The following is a 15,943-nucleotide window of genomic DNA, read 5'->3' as shown; positions in this document are numbered from 1 at the left end:
AATCGCACTGTTGTAATCGCACTTCTGTTGTAATCGCACTTCTGTTGTAATCACACTGTTGTAATCGCACTTCTGTTGTAATCGCACTTCTGTTGTAATCGCACTTCCGTTGTAATCGCACTTCCGTTGTAATCGCACTTCTGTTGTAATCGCACTTCTGTTGTAATCGCACTTCCGTTGTAATCGCACTTCTGTTGTAATCGCACTTCTGTTGTAATCGCACTTCTGTTGTAATCGCACTTCTGTTGTAATCACACTTCTGTTGTAATCGCACTGTTGTAATCGCACTTCTGTTGTAATCGCACTGTTGTAATCGCACTTCTGTTGTAATCGCACTTCTGTTGTAATCGCACTTCTGTTGTAATCGCACTTCTGTTGTAATCGCACTTCTGTTGTAATCGCACTTCTGTTGTAATCGCACTTCTGTTGTAATCGCACTTCTGTTGTAATCGCACTTCTGTTGTAATCGCACTTCCGTTGTAATCGCACTTCTGTTGTAATCGCACTTCCGTTGTAATCGCACTTCCGTTGTAATCGCACTTCTGTTGTAATCGCACTTCTGTTGTAATCGCACTTCTGTTGTAATCGCACTTCTGTTGTAATCGCACTTCTGTTGTAATCGCATTGTTGTAATCGCACTGTTGTAATCGCACTTCTGTTGTAATCGCACTGTTGTAATCGCACTTCTGTTGTAATCGCACTTCTGTTGTAATCGCACTTCTGTTGTAATCGCACTGTTGTAATCGCACTTCTGTTGTAATCGCACTTCTGTTGTAATCGCACTTCTGTTGTAATCGCACTTCTGTTGTAATCGCACTTCTGTTGTAATCGCACTTCTGTTGTAATCGCACTTCTGTTGTAATCGCACTTCTGTTGTAATCGCACTGTTGTAATCGCACTTCTGTTGTAATCGCACTGTTGTAATCGCACTGTTGTAATCGCACTGTTGTAATCGCACTGTTGTAATCGCACTGTTGTAATCGCACTTCTGTTGTAATCGCACTTCTGTTGTAATCGTACTGTTGTAATCGCACTTCTGTTGTAATCGCACTTCCGTTGTAATCGCACTTCTGTTGTAATCGCACTTCTGTTGTAATCGCACTTCCGTTGTAATCGCACTTCCGTTGGAATCGCACTTCTGTTGTAATCGCACTTCTGTTGTAATCGCACTTCTGTTGTAATCGCACTTCTGTTGTAATCGCACTTCTGTTGTAATCGCACTGTTGTAATCGCACTTCTGTTGTAATCGCACTTCTGTTGTAATCGCACTGTTGTAATCGCACTTCTGTTGTAATCGCACTTCTGTTGTAATCGCACTTCTGTTGTAATCGCACTTCCGTTGTAATCGCACTTCCGTTGTAATCGCACTTCCGTTGGAATCGCACTTCTGTTGTAATCGCACTTCTGTTGTAATCGCACTTCTGTTGTAATCGCACTTCTGTTGTAATCGCACTGTTGTAATCGCACTTCTGTTGTAATCGCACTTCTGTTGTAATCGCACTGTTGTAATCGCACTTCTGTTGTAATCGCACTTCTGTTGTAATCGCACTTCTGTTGTAATCGCACTTCCGTTGTAATCGCACTTCCGTTGTAATCGCACTTCCGTTGTAATCGCACTTCTGTTGTAATCGCACTTCTGTTGTAATCGCACTGTTGTAATCGCACTTCTGTTGTAATCGCACTGTTGTAATCGCACTGTTGTAATCGCACTTCTGTTGTAATTGCACTGTTGTAATCGCACTGTTGTAATCGCACTTCTGTTGTAATTGCACTGTTGTAATCGCACTTCTGTTGTAATCGCACTTCTGTTGTAATCGCACTTCTGTTGTAATCGCACTGTTGTAATCGCACTTCTGTTGTAATCGCACTTCTGTTGTAATCGCACTTCTGTTGTAATCGCACTTCTGTTGTAATCGCACTTCTGTTGTAATCGCACTTCTGTTGTAATCGCACTTCTGTTGTAATCGCACTTCCGTTGTAATCGCACTTCCGTTGTAATCGCACTTCTGTTGTAATCGCACTTCCGTTGTAATCGCACTTCCGTTGTAATCGCACTTCCGTTGTAATCGCACTTCTGTTGTAATCGCACTTCTGTTGTAATCGCACTTCTGTTGTAATCGCACTTCTGTTGTAATCGCACTTCTGTTGTAATCGCACTGTTGTAATCGCACTTCTGTTGTAATCGCACTTCCGTTGTAATCGCACTTCTGTTGTAATCGCACTTCCGTTGTAATCGCACTTCCGTTGTAATCGCACTTCCGTTGTAATCGCACTTCCGTTGTAATCGCACTTCCGTTGTAATCGCACTTCTGTTGTAATCGCACTTCTGTTGTAATCGCACTGTTGTAATCGCACTTCTGTTGTAATCGCACTGTTGTAATCGCACTGTTGTAATCGCACTTCTGTTGTAATTGCACTGTTGTAATCGCACTTCTGTTGTAATCGCACTTCTGTTGTAATCGCACTTCTGTTGTAATCGCACTGTTGTAATCGCACTTCTGTTGTAATCGCACTTCTGTTGTAATCGCACTTCTGTTGTAATCGCACTTCTGTTGTAATTGCACTTCTGTTGTAATCGCACTGTTGTAATCGCACTGTTGTAATCGCACTTCTGTTGTAATCGCACTTCTGTTGTAATCGCACTTCCGTTGTAATCGCACTTCCGTTGTAATCGCACTTCTGTTGTAATCGCACTTCCGTTGTAATCGCACTTCCGTTGTAATCGCACTTCCGTTGTAATCGCACTTCTGTTGTAATCGCACTTCTGTTGTAATCGCACTTCTGTTGTAATCGCACTTCCGTTGTAATCGCACTTCTGTTGTAATCGCACTTCCGTTGTAATCACAATAACAAACCGTTGGTTTAAATTAAGAATTAGGGAAAAGTCCTGCTGCTAAATATGCTATAAAATAGATTATAGATAGATTTGGGTAAAGTATTCAACAATCACCAAGTCAACAATGCATTGATTCTTTGGGCAGCCAAAAAATGGCTTTTTAGTCTGTGTAGAAGTTCTTTCCTCCCGAGGTCGGCTGCCCTGTGTTAATTACTACAAGTGGAAGGAGGAATACGTTGTGTGGCGCGCTCCGGCGGGCTTCTGGAATAAGGGGAACACATTACTAGACAACTTTTACTCAACTCAATATTTCTTTGCGACTCACTTTCTTGAGTGATACCATAGGCATCCCTCAAAATGGTAAAAGAAGTACGGTAGTAATATATTCTAAATGATAGATGTTTGCTCTGGAGGCAGAGTACAAACCTAAAAGATAAAAAGTGTAACTTTTTCCTTTACTGCAGACTGTAGGGATGTGTTGCTGCCTCTCCTGACGGACCAGCTGAGTGGACAACTGGACGACTACTCGTGCAAACCGGACTATGAGGCCTGTGTCCAGCTGCTCAGCACCGTGCTGGACCATTTGGACCGCAAAGATGTGGTGAGTGTCTGGGAAAAACTAGGTCATGGGTAAAGGAAACGGCTCTGTTCACTTTAAAATGTGAACATGGGGAAAAGATTTTAGATAATCCCTGTGTTTTTTTGGCTTTACTCAATATGTTCAGAACAAGCTCATTATTTTAAACATTTTAATTAGAGATTATACAGTAACCTAATTTATGTTGAATGGTAGATGATTTGACGCCTATTGTACAGCAATCTTGTTGCAACGGTGTGTAGCAATCACATGCAGGGTCGTTAGCACCGTGAAGGTGTTGCAATTAATGTTCATGTTCTGTCATTGTTCATAATTTAAAAACTAAAGTAATTTCTTAATTGATTGGGTTCAGTGTCTACATAAATAGCTACACACAGTTAGTTACGGTAGGAGAAAATGTTGAGACACATCATCCACCTTGTCTAAATAAATGTGTTATGTTCTTTGTGTTAGAAACTGTATGTTCAGAATTTCAATTAGGGAGTAGTTCGAGCTGTCGTACTGATCTTAATGTCAGATCTCTTTGACAGTACACATTCTGTCTTCACACTGTAAAACATAAACCTGGCTTCATGTTAGTAAAGCTGAGTAAAATTTCAAATGTATTTAGTTTTAGCACAAATCCTCTTCCAGTAGGTTTAAAAGGCTCAAAAATGGCAGCCCTTTTTGCAAGAAAACTAAAATAATTACACTTGATTTACACTAGTTTGGGCATTCTGTTTAATTTTGATTTCCTATTTAAAATCTGAAGCTAATTTAAGTACAAATGAGATTCAGGGACTTGTAATAATAAAGAAGACGGATTTGCTATCTCTCCTCTTTCTGATGTTGTGTGTGGCACCTCTGCTCTCCGCTGATCCCGAGTCATTTGTGTCTCTCCGAAGGGTCCCACCAGAGGGCATGTTCAGCTAATAATGGATCGGCTTCTGCGCAGGGTTAACCGCACAGTCATTGGCATGGACAGATCCTCCCCACTCATTGTAAGTCACTTTTCAACTCAGAAATGCCCTTGACGGCTTTCAACCGCCGCATTCATTTTCATATTAATAAACAATAAGCGCAATAGGGAAAGTGCCACCTTAATGCATGGAACGACTGAAACACAGAACGGGAAAGTGGCTACAGCAGTAAATAAACAGTGTGAAGTTTTTTACAGATCAAAATTGGAATGTTTGAATCAGAAGAAGCTTTACTGCCAGGGCCGCTGGTCGGTTTGTAATTAGTTGTTACTCAAAATCTGGTTAAATATGAATAATGTATCACTCAATATAAAAGATAGACAAGACATAAAACATAAAATAGATTGAACCGAAATTGAAATATTTTTCCACACAATTCAATTGACTCCAGATTAACATGAAAACAACACATACGGTACATTATATGAAGACAAAATTATCAGTCTTGAGCTTTCATGATGCATTTTTCATTATTTTACCTTGATACTTCCATACATGTACTATTGCGTTGAACTATTGAGTTTTACATTTAAGACCTTATGAAATTTAAAGACTATGCCAATTATAAAGTACTTCAAATAATCTTTACAGCTAAATAAAATACTCTCTGAATGAATAAATATGTCCGTGTGATTCAAAGATGCTTTAAAGGCTTATAAACGTGTATAAAGTAAATTGAAACATATATTGGGCACACAAAACATCCGTACTTATGTGTGAGGAAATGTGATGAACAATGAATACATTTAACTGAAAATAAAGCATTAACAATGAATAGATAAAAAATGTTGTAAAATATAAAATTACTTTTAGTAGTTAAAAGACATGTATAACACCATAAACATCTCAGAAATGCTGCTGTTTTTTCCTTTGTCAAGGGGTGATGTTCTATTCTGAGCTAATGAAGCATATGTCTCTTGCCAGGGTCACTATTTAGCTTGCATGACGGCGATCTTGAAGCAAATGGACGACACGCACTACGCCCACTACATCAGCATCTTCAAGACCAGACTAGATATTATTGTAAGTGATTCTGTTTCCTGCTTCATTTTGTCCAGAAACATCTCATCCATAACAGACGGTAAACCAGCCAAGCCACTTAAAGCTCCTTACAGAATATTGATTATAGACATTTCACACACCGGATTGAGCGGACATAATGAGGATGTTAGTGGGGGGCCCTCCATTAGAAAGCATGAGGAGATTAGGTATCCTGACATGTAGCGATCATGTGCTCCAGTAAATTCCCTGTGGCTGTCTCTAAAGATGGTGTTTGGAACAGGGCCTTTGTATAGCAATATTTACTACTCCAGGTAATTCAGAACGGTTCAAAGAAGGACGCACGTCGTGACATGTCGTGTAAACCATGTAAACGCTCACGTCTGATGTGAATAAGCTGGTTGTTTGCACTTGTGCAGGTTAGGGAGGTCAAGATGAGTCAGTTCATCGATAATCGTGATTATTCAGGTCACAATTTAATCGTAAGGACTCAAAACGAATAACTGAGACTATTTCAGAGGCAAAATAAAGTCTTTTCAATTCAGTCTGTTTTTATTTATTTCAGATTACCCCTTGAGATGAATCATTTCCTTTTCAAGGGCGTCCATGTTTTCCAAAAACGTACAACTAAAATGTCTAGTGCTTTTTATGTGGCTGACGTTCAGACTGATTTTCATAAAGGTTTTCTAAAGCTGGTCACATACTGTTGGAACAGCTATGTCTAGAATGGGAGGAAATTAAGGATTTCACTTTGTGTCCATAAACTACAAATCAGTTTTGTGACATCCTGGTGTCGATCATGCAAAAATGAACTGTCACCTGGTGTTGATGATGATCAGATGTCTTAAGGTTAAGCAAACAAACACACAAAATCCCATCAATTATTAAGTAATCAGATTATTCAGAATTTTACTGGCCATGTAAACTAACCCAGTGACTGACTTCAAATTCAATCAGTCTTCCTTTCAGACCCATGTAACCAAATGATGTAGTGTTACTTGTATAAAGCAGAAATCCTCTTGCATCCAGCGGGTTCAGGCGGCATGTCAGGTCTGTTCTTTTATGTTTAGCAAAGATGTGATTTCAGTCCAAGAAGATCCGTTTTAAACTCGGTGACGGTAAGCCAGGGGAGATATTTTAGGCCACGCTAAAGTAGTCTCACGAACAGCTCTTGGTTTTCAGAATTTACTGAAGGTGTCATGCAGCTGGTGAGCAGACCATAAGTAATGTGGGAGAAGAAAGCCTAAATGTACCTCTAGGTCTGGTGTTGGTGTATATTTTTCAGACTTGAAAGGATTTATTTGTATTACATTTATTAGCTACAAAAAGCTGTATGTTTTCAAAGATGGAAATGTGTAACAAGGCGTTCTAAGTTCTTTTCAATGGATGTTAGACAGCTTTGTAAATACTCATTCATTTAACATAATCACTTTTAATTTACCAATTTCACACTTATTTCAGGACTCACTTTTATCCTTTATCTTTTCATAGACACTTATTCAGTTGAAACGTATTGTCTGCTGTTGATATTATGGAATCTAATGAATCAGGCATAACATAAATCTGATAATGGCAAAAGTGAGAATGTGAGCAAGTTCAACACAGGGCGGGACAATTAATCTGATTTTAATCCTGATTCAGATTCAGTGGTGTGTAATCCACATTTAAGTCAGTGACGGCATGTTGTTTATAGCAGAGTTCAGACTTTGGAGGAAGAAACTGGGCTATTTTTGGTGCTTATTAATGTGTGTACTGTTTGTTCTTTTGTTTTTCTGATTTTAACCCAAATCCAAGAGAAAAACAGATTATGAGGATTAGAACAGTTATTTTCTAAACTAAAATAACAACAAAAACAAATGATTGTCAATTGTGATTTGTTTTTCATAGTTTGATTTGAGCCTTATATTCACCTTACACATATTTAATTGTTTAATCGCACTTCTGTTGTAATCTTCTGTCTCTGACGACATTTTTTTGCCTTAAAAGTCTCTAGTTTCACCCACAAACTCTCAAAACTCGAGGGGCAAGATGCTCTGAGAGATGACTAAACATGGGAGGGGAAAACGTTGGCTGCACTTGCAATGCGGAATCAATTAAACATTCATTGTTGTTATCGCTGCTACTGTATTTTTAATGTTGTAGTGTCTTAATGTTGTTTTTGCCCCCAGGACTTCCTCATGGAGACCTTCCACATGTTCATGGACCTCATGGGTAACGTGTTCCCTGCAGACTGGATGCTCATGAACCTGGTGCAGATGCAGGTGTTTTTGAGAGCCATTGTCCAGTATTCAGACGTGCTCAATAAGTTCTTCCTTGACCCGGCACACTTTAACAAACAAGTAAGTCGCGTCCTTCCCTGTCTCCGCAGAGGTTATTTCTCACGAAAGTGGCTACTCAAAAGCCAGTGTTATGAGAAGGTAATTATGATATTAATATTTCATATGCTATTCACAGCTGTGGGATAACTACTTTCTTTTGACCGTGGCTTTCATCACACATAAGACGCTGCAGTTGGAGACATTTTCCCAGGAGAAAAGGACGAAGATAGTGAACAAGTAAGCGCTCTTTTGTACGTATAGATGATTTAGGTTGGTGCTCAATCCAATGGTGCTTTAATTTGAATTTGTTTCAGATATGGCGACATGCGGAAGATAATGGGCTTCAAAATAAAAGAGACGTGGAATAATCTCGGTGTGTGCCATCTGAATATAACGTGATTATTCACACAGAGTTGGTGAAATTGCATATTTTATTCATAGTGTCATAGTGTTCATAGTTCATAAGTGTCGCAGCGAAAGAGCAAGGCTTATTTTATTGGTTGGATGCTTTTGTTTACCACTTTATTAAATTTGTCTGCTGTATGTTGTGAGCAGGAGAAAGAGCTTATTGTCTTTTAAAGTGAATGACATTTCAGTTACATTATGTTTTGTGTTTCCGCAGGCCAAAACAAAATTAAGTTTATTCCAGCCATGGTAGGGCCCATCCTGCAGGTCACTCTGGTGTCAGAGCCTGAGCTCAGGAAAGACACTATTCCCATCTTTTTTGATATGATGCAGTGTGAGCACAACTTCAGCCCAGGTCGCACTTTTGAAAAGGTAATGCCTGTCTTCTTCAGAGGCTCAGAAACACTTTGGTGCTTTTGTTTCAACTCGACTTGAGTATCTGCTGGCTAAATGTGACAGCTGTGATGTGTTTGATAGTATGTTTTAATTCCCCTCTTAACTCTGCAGTTTGAGAACGAACTAATAACAAAATTGGATCATGAGGTAGAAGGAGGCCGGGGAGATGAGCAGTACAAAGTGCTGCTGGAAAAAACGTAAGTCATGAAACACATCACAATGTTACAGTTCAATTTGCTGTATTAATGCCTTCACCTCATGTATTGGCCCTAAAAACGCAAGACTTTGAGTCTGTTAGTCCTTAAAGACACAACTAGACATAGATGGTTTGTTAGGATTTTGTGAAAAATACAATCAAAACTGCTTATGTTCACAAAAGAAAATCCCAAAGCAAAAATCTCTTTTGATGTCAGTAAAGGAGAGTGTTTTCCTTTGAGTTTAAAGCAGTTTTTGTGCTCAGGCTGCTGGAGTATTGCAGACGCCACAGATACCTGTCACAGTCGGGAGAGGAGCTGGCTCTGCTGCTCAGCAGTCTGCTGGAGAACCTCCTGGCGTATCGCACCATCACACACGATGAAAGTCCTGAGCATCGGATGAGCTGCACTGTCAACGTGCTGGTATGCTGTTCACCACTGACATTATGTTTGTGCGAAGATTGTATCATTAATCAGTGATTTGTGTCTCTCAGAATTTTTACAAAGAGAAGAAAAGGGAGGACATTTACATCCGGTGAGTCACATTATTATTATTATTATTATTATTATTATTATTATTATTAAGTCTTTATCCATAAAATGTGTCATTTTCTACTTTAGAAGTTATTTAGGTATTGTTTACTTAAATTGTTTATTTACCTGTTAGATTTCTACACACAAGTTAAAACCTTTAACTTTATCGTCCAGTCCTGATATATTAAATGCCATGTCTTAAATCAGGGTTAATTATCAGTATCCAATCCATTGTTAACCAGGTATTTGTACAAACTGCGGGACCTACACCTGGAGCGTGAGAACTACACTGAGGCAGCATTCACTCTGCTGCTACACGCTGAATTACTTGAGGTATCCGACCAAAAATCTACCGTTTTTAAGCTTTTATGACCTCCATTTGCACCATTCTTCAAAACTGTGTCTCAAATTTGACTTTCTCTCTCAGTGGTCGGACAAACCCTGTGCCCCCCATCTGATACCACGTGATGGACAACATCAGTGGACCCAACAGGAGCTCAAGGAAAGGCTTTTCCAGGAGATCATATGTTATTTGGACAAGGGCAAGGTAAAAGTTTACTCCCAGCGAGAAAGTAATGGATCTCCTCTGTCATGGCGGACTCGCTTCCATTTCTCCAATAAATGGCAGTATTTTTTACAACTATAGACAGCTTTGGTATAATACATATTAAACAATAAGGCAGAATAATAATAACCATATGATGAACATGCCTCTTCTCTACATTTACTCCCTGTTAGCTGAAAAGAGCTTATTTGAGGAACAAACTCGTGGCACATAAGTAGGCCAAAGATGCCCTGTGTAAAATGGTGAATCGTGGTTTATATAAAATGTCCCCCCCTGGTCAAAGTGGGATCCATTGCACATATCTTTCCACTTCAGATAGTATAGAGGCGCAGTATTCCCAAATCTCCAGGGTGCAAACATGAAGTCCTGAAAACATGAACGTACAGCGCACACACTTCACCCGGGACCAGCTTTCATACATCCAGTTTTGAAGTTGATCTCCAGAGAAGCGAAATAAGATACTGTTGACTTTTCGGTTGTACTGTCATTTTTACAGCTGCTTTTACCATTCTCAAAAGGCGCTGATAATATAAATATGATATTCGTAAACCTAAAGCATAGTTTATTCCATAGTGATACATTTTATGAAAAAAATTGCTCTTCGTGTGACAAAATTGGTCACATTTACTTGGAATAGGAAAAATAAGAGACATATTTCATGTACAGTCCCATTTTTTTTTCGAAGTTGGAGAACTATTGTATTACGAATGTGAACGTGTATTATTTGAATACAACATGACAGACTGACTTACCGGTAGATATATTTTTGTTACAATGTTTCACTTACAATAGGTTGCGTTCATGTTCTAAAATTCTTTTCACAAATTCTTTATACATTTAAACAAAAGCGGACAAAGACCTTGACGTTAAACACAGACATTTAACATTAAACTGAATCCTACACATGACATGATTACGACACATTTGAGACATTACAAAGAAAACAGAGACTCAGTCAGTGAAAACTACAGTAAAAAAGTTTTTTAAAAGCCCAAGAGATCAGCTATGGGTGCTTGACCTCTTTGTTGTCAACTATTTTCTTAGAATGTTTTTAAATATTGAGTAGTTCTGATGCTCAGTGTATTCCATATCCATCTTCCATCTCGTGCCACATTCCATAATCTCGTGCCTCTGATAGAAACCACCATTCGGCTGCAGCGAATGCTCTTTTTACATATAAAATTCATTGGGTGTGGAATGGCAACTTTAAAAATTAGTCCGGCATCCCAAAACATTATGAAGGATTTGTACAAAAATCTTTCACAATAAAACAAGACTTGCCCAATCTGTCTTCTAATTCCAAGAGACAAATCATTACAATGAGATCCCCAATGGTCTGAATAATGAAACCAGTGTAGTAGAGAAGTGGTTTATAGAGAACTGGAGATGCTTGTATGTGCTTTATAGATTGCTGGAATCGTGATATACTAATGTGCCTTTTATAATGGTAATGTTAGTCATAGCCCTAAACTTAGTTAGAATTGTATTGGCATTTTCCAATGTGCTGCAAAAACATTTAAACACAAAGCGGCTGGTGCTTTATCTGCACTGTAATATAATGTGCGATAGGGAGAATATCTATAAAGTAAATAAACACATTTTCCCCTCTTCATTTTTAAGGACTGCAGATGGAAATTAGCATTCTTTGCAATAACCTGGTACGAGCATCTTTGCCCTTTAGCTTTATGCAACTGTAGTTTGTCCAGTTAAAGGCACAGTAATGAGCGATATTAATTAAGCTCAGTTAAAACAATATGGATTCTAAAGTGATGTTGTCGGTGTTGTTTTCATACTTTTGGATGTGTTTCAGTGGCTGTTCTACCCAAGTCCAACTGTTGCTTATACACTTAGGTCAAAAGATTTGCCATAGAAAGAGTGCTTCACCCTGGATAATTTGAATTAGATGGTATTGCATCTTGTTTTTGTTCATTTCATCAACTTTCCAACGTTTTCAAATTGGAGTTAGAGGATAATCCCACTCATAAAACCCGTGTTATATAATAATCCAAAGTCTGTCTTTTTCAAACTCATAAGCCAAATTAAATGGGAGAATATCCTCATTGAAACCTGTGAATGTTACTTGCAGCTCCACACAGCTACAGGTACGGCTTTTGTTTTCAGATTCCTTTTTTATTCGACAGATGGCACAGTCTGGCTACGCTCCTCCTGAGACTTATCTCCGGGATTTACAAGGTCTCTTAATTCAGCTGTGCACATGTCGTTTCAGATGTGGGAGAAGGCCATTGAGTTGGGCAAGCAGCTGACCAAGATGCACGAGAGCCACATGTTTGACTTTGTGGAGCTGAGCCGACTGCTGGTTAGTGCTCATTGTAATGTCATTTAGCCATTTTAGAAACACAATTGTAGACGGCCAGAGGATTTGCTTTGCGCACATCAGTAAAGGTGCACTATGTACTTTTTCTGGTGGAGGTTTTTCTTAAGAGACACTAGATTTAAGATTGTTTTTCCTATTCACCTGTAAAGATATGCATTTCAAACTTCTGTTGTTTACGCTCATAATCATGTAAAGACTTAATATGGACTTAAGGCATTTTATGTTGACATTAGATACAATTTACAGAGGAGATTTTGGATGTCTTATATAGTTTTTCTGTAAACTTGATCTAACTGAACATGTGCACACAATTTCATATTTTGCCTCATTTTTTGACATGACATTTTAATAAATCAGGGTTAGAATTAGATATTAAAATGTTTTTCTGTGTCAAAATTGGTGAGTTCATGAAGCTTGGTGTGTGTAGATGCTACTTAAAAGGCTGATCTTTATGTCCATACGGGATAAAGATGCATTTTTAAGATAAGATAAGATAATCCTTTATTGTCCCACATGAGGAAATTTCATTGATGCAATTTAAAAAACTGCCTTTGACATTACAAGTTTAGGAGCTGATTGTCTCCAAGTGATAGCCTGTATGTTGAGAGATATACATTAAAAAAAAAAAAAAAAAAAAAAAATACTGGATAAGCCAAGCAAAGCAACAGCATCTCCATGGAGTCAAGTTGGTTGCAGACCCATCTTACATAATAGTGCACCTTTACAAAAGGAAATTCTAGAGCCATTTAAGATAGTCAACTTCTTATTTCATAGACAATGAAAATGCTTATTGTTTGTTCTTATCTATATATGTTTTTTTTTTTTTTTTTTTTTTAAACAGAAACAGCAAGCACAGTTCTACGAAAACATTATGCATGCCATGCGCCCTCAGCCGGAGTACTTTGCAGTGGGTTACTATGGGCTTGGATTCCCTTCTTTTCTCAGGGTAAGCTCTTCTTTAGTTCAATCCGCAGATGATTCATTTCCCTCACACACATGCACTAACACAAGCTGCCTTTTTACAGAAAATACTGTAACTGAAGGTCATTGTTTTGAGTGGACTTGTATTGATTGGTTTTGATGACACTTGTCTGTACCAGCAGTAGTAGACAAAAGCATTTGACTGCTGTTTCATTACCTGTGCATTGCTGAAATACTCACACTGAACATCACACTGGATCCTGACAATTGTGTGACATTTAAAAACCTTTTACTTCAGAATAAAATGTTCATCTACCGTGGCAAAGAATACGAATGGCTTGAAGAATTCAGCGTAAGGCTACTCTCCCAGTTCCCCAATGCAGTTCGGATGACCAGCACTGCGCCCCCTGGAGACAACATCTGTAACTCACCTGGACAGCGTATCCTTCAATTATTCATTTGTTTTGTTTCTGTCACTAATGTTGATGTTGCTACTTTATCAAGCCTTTACACAAAGTGATCTTCAGCAGAGCATTCATGTGCGACACTTCAAACTGTTGGCCAAGTCAGTCCATTCAAAGCGCCTCTAGAGTCGACTGTAGAGTCAGCTGAGGTCAGGTCTTTTGGCTTCTGTTTGTAATTGTATAAAGACATTTGGCAGGAAGATGGCAGCAATGTTAACAGTAGAAAGCTATTCCAGTTGTTTGATTAAAAAATGCAGATGCTAATAATACAGATCAACACAGTGAAATATGTTACTGTCTTTGTCATCTTAACAGAAGAGTAGTAAAAGTGAGTTCACTTTGTGTTTTCATTCAGCATCGAACGCTTAATCCAACACTTTACAAAGTTATTAGTTCATGCAGCAGTATTTACATCTGTGTTAAAGATGGACGCCATGTGGACAGCCTTAAGCATCTTGAGTGGTTGAAATGTGTCTTTGCTGTGACCCTAATATGTCCACGGAGATCGGATCTGAGAGGTTTCACGGGCTAAATGTATTCTGATCTGTATGACCGCAGCATTGTCTTTTCCACCACCATGGTTAAATGTCAAGTGACAAGACAAAAAAAAAAATGCAAATCATCACAAAACTTGCTGTGTATATATATTATATAATATATATATATATATTTTTTATATATATATATATATATATATATATATATATATATATTTATTTATTTATTTATATATTTATATATTTATATATTTATATATATATATATATATATATATATTATATATATTATATATATTATATATATATTATTTATATATATATATATATATATATATATATATATATATATATATATATATATATATATATATATATATATATATATATATATATATATATATATATATATATATATATATATATATATATATATATATATATATATATATATATAATATAATTTGCAGGGATATATACACAGGGATACAGTCGGCTCATTTGAGAATACAACGTTAATGTTATTATGCATAGTCCAAGCCACATTTGCTTTCATGTCTTTTTAAATGCATACTAACAAGTCCCAAGACATTTTATTAGTTCAGAGATCAAGCTCAGACAGTTTAATACAACTTTCTTCAAGCAACACATTTATTGCCTTTTATTCACTGTTGATTGCTTCGTACAGTTTTTATAGCGGTAAACGTTACGCTATTACATGCTTTATAACGGTCTGATTGTGTCACGAAGCAGCTCTATGTCCCCAAGACACACACCGTCTTATGGCACAATAAAGCATTTCTTCCCATACCTTATTAGACGTCAGCTCTGTTCACTTAAGCATTGTTTTATGATGAATTGCTATACAGTGAACCTTCAAAGTCTGTTTCACAATATTGGGTTTTGTCCTTAGCTGAACCTCAGACTTGCAGAGTTTCACAGTGAAGCCTGCTCTCTCAGTGCCGCAACAGTTTAAGGACAAGGGAGTTCCAGAGCAGATATTAAAGTGGGTACAAGACTTAATGCCTGACATATTTTCTGGCAGATCTTACTGATTTTATGTCTTTGATCAAATCGCCAACTCACTCTTTTTTTGTTACTTCTGCAGCTATTACAGAGCAAATGAAGTGGACCAGTTTCAATATTCAAGGGCGTTCCAGAAAGGCGAAAAAGACAAAGAAAATGAATTTGCTGTAAGTACTGTTTTCAACTTTACTTTATTTAACCTGAGTGATCCCAACCCTATAACACCCCCAAATGTATAAACAAGTGTGTGCACATGCAAAAAGATTGATAAAGGCACTTAAATATTGCTGACATTTGTTTTACTGATATTAATTCTGCTTTTCAGACCATGTGGATTGAGAGAACAACATACATTACTGCTTATAGTTTCCCAGGGATCCTCAAGTGGTTTGAAGTTAAATCCGTTTCTGTGGTAAGGAAACTGTGATTTATATATTTATAAGTTTGCAAAACCAAGAACCAATAAAAAGTTACAATGGTATACTTGACTAACAACATTCACAACATGGTAGAAAAGGTTTCAAAGGTAGTGGTATCTGGACAATGTTTTAGAAATGGTCATTTTCAATCTAAAGCTACTGGCCTGAGGAGCTACAATTAACCAGATGACTGTCCAAACATCTCACTTTCTACAACACTGTCCAGATGACTATCTTTAAAACCTTTTCTACCATGGACAAGTCGGGCAGTTTGATGGTTACACAGACTAACATTCACCACATATTTTGTATGAAAAACACTGGCTTATTTTGACTGTGGGCTGTGATGGTTAATGACTTTTACCTGAACAAAAAGCAACGAGCAGACTGAACAAAAAGCTTCTTAAAGTATTTCACCCTGGAGAGACAAAGAGACCACGAGAATGGACTGTTTAGCAAGCTTTATTCGTGAGTTAT

At 37.7% G+C, this 15,943-nt stretch overlaps 1 protein-coding gene across 2 annotated transcripts in view; it reads left to right on the top strand.

Moving 5' to 3' along the window:
• dock5 (dedicator of cytokinesis 5) overlaps positions 1-15,943 on the top strand; it is a 54,858-nt gene that overhangs the window by 31,561 nt on the left and 7,354 nt on the right. For both annotated transcript variants that reach the window (XM_072432444.1, XM_072432445.1), the window contains exons 26-43: positions 3,301-3,437; positions 4,319-4,414; positions 5,318-5,416; positions 7,561-7,731; positions 7,847-7,947; positions 8,025-8,083; positions 8,333-8,487; positions 8,623-8,708; positions 8,972-9,128; positions 9,200-9,240; positions 9,482-9,572; positions 9,667-9,786; positions 12,032-12,121; positions 12,981-13,085; positions 13,359-13,500; positions 14,946-15,027; positions 15,130-15,214; positions 15,373-15,459. In XM_072432444.1, coding sequence (XP_072288545.1) covers positions 3,301-3,437; positions 4,319-4,414; positions 5,318-5,416; positions 7,561-7,731; positions 7,847-7,947; positions 8,025-8,083; positions 8,333-8,487; positions 8,623-8,708; positions 8,972-9,128; positions 9,200-9,240; positions 9,482-9,572; positions 9,667-9,786; positions 12,032-12,121; positions 12,981-13,085; positions 13,359-13,500; positions 14,946-15,027; positions 15,130-15,214; positions 15,373-15,459 — 1,904 coding nt within the window. The remainder of the gene's footprint in view (positions 1-3,300; positions 3,438-4,318; positions 4,415-5,317; positions 5,417-7,560; positions 7,732-7,846; positions 7,948-8,024; positions 8,084-8,332; positions 8,488-8,622; positions 8,709-8,971; positions 9,129-9,199; positions 9,241-9,481; positions 9,573-9,666; positions 9,787-12,031; positions 12,122-12,980; positions 13,086-13,358; positions 13,501-14,945; positions 15,028-15,129; positions 15,215-15,372; positions 15,460-15,943) is intronic.

The sequence above is a fragment of the Eucyclogobius newberryi genome, unplaced genomic scaffold (assembly GCF_026437365.1).
Source record: "Eucyclogobius newberryi isolate DKJ021-1_F unplaced genomic scaffold, fEucNew1.0.hap1 SCAF_6, whole genome shotgun sequence".
NCBI classification, from domain to species: domain Eukaryota; kingdom Metazoa; phylum Chordata; class Actinopteri; order Gobiiformes; family Gobiidae; genus Eucyclogobius; species Eucyclogobius newberryi.
The sequence above is the reverse complement of the archived record's forward strand: the minus strand, read 5'-3'. Positions and strand labels throughout refer to the sequence as shown.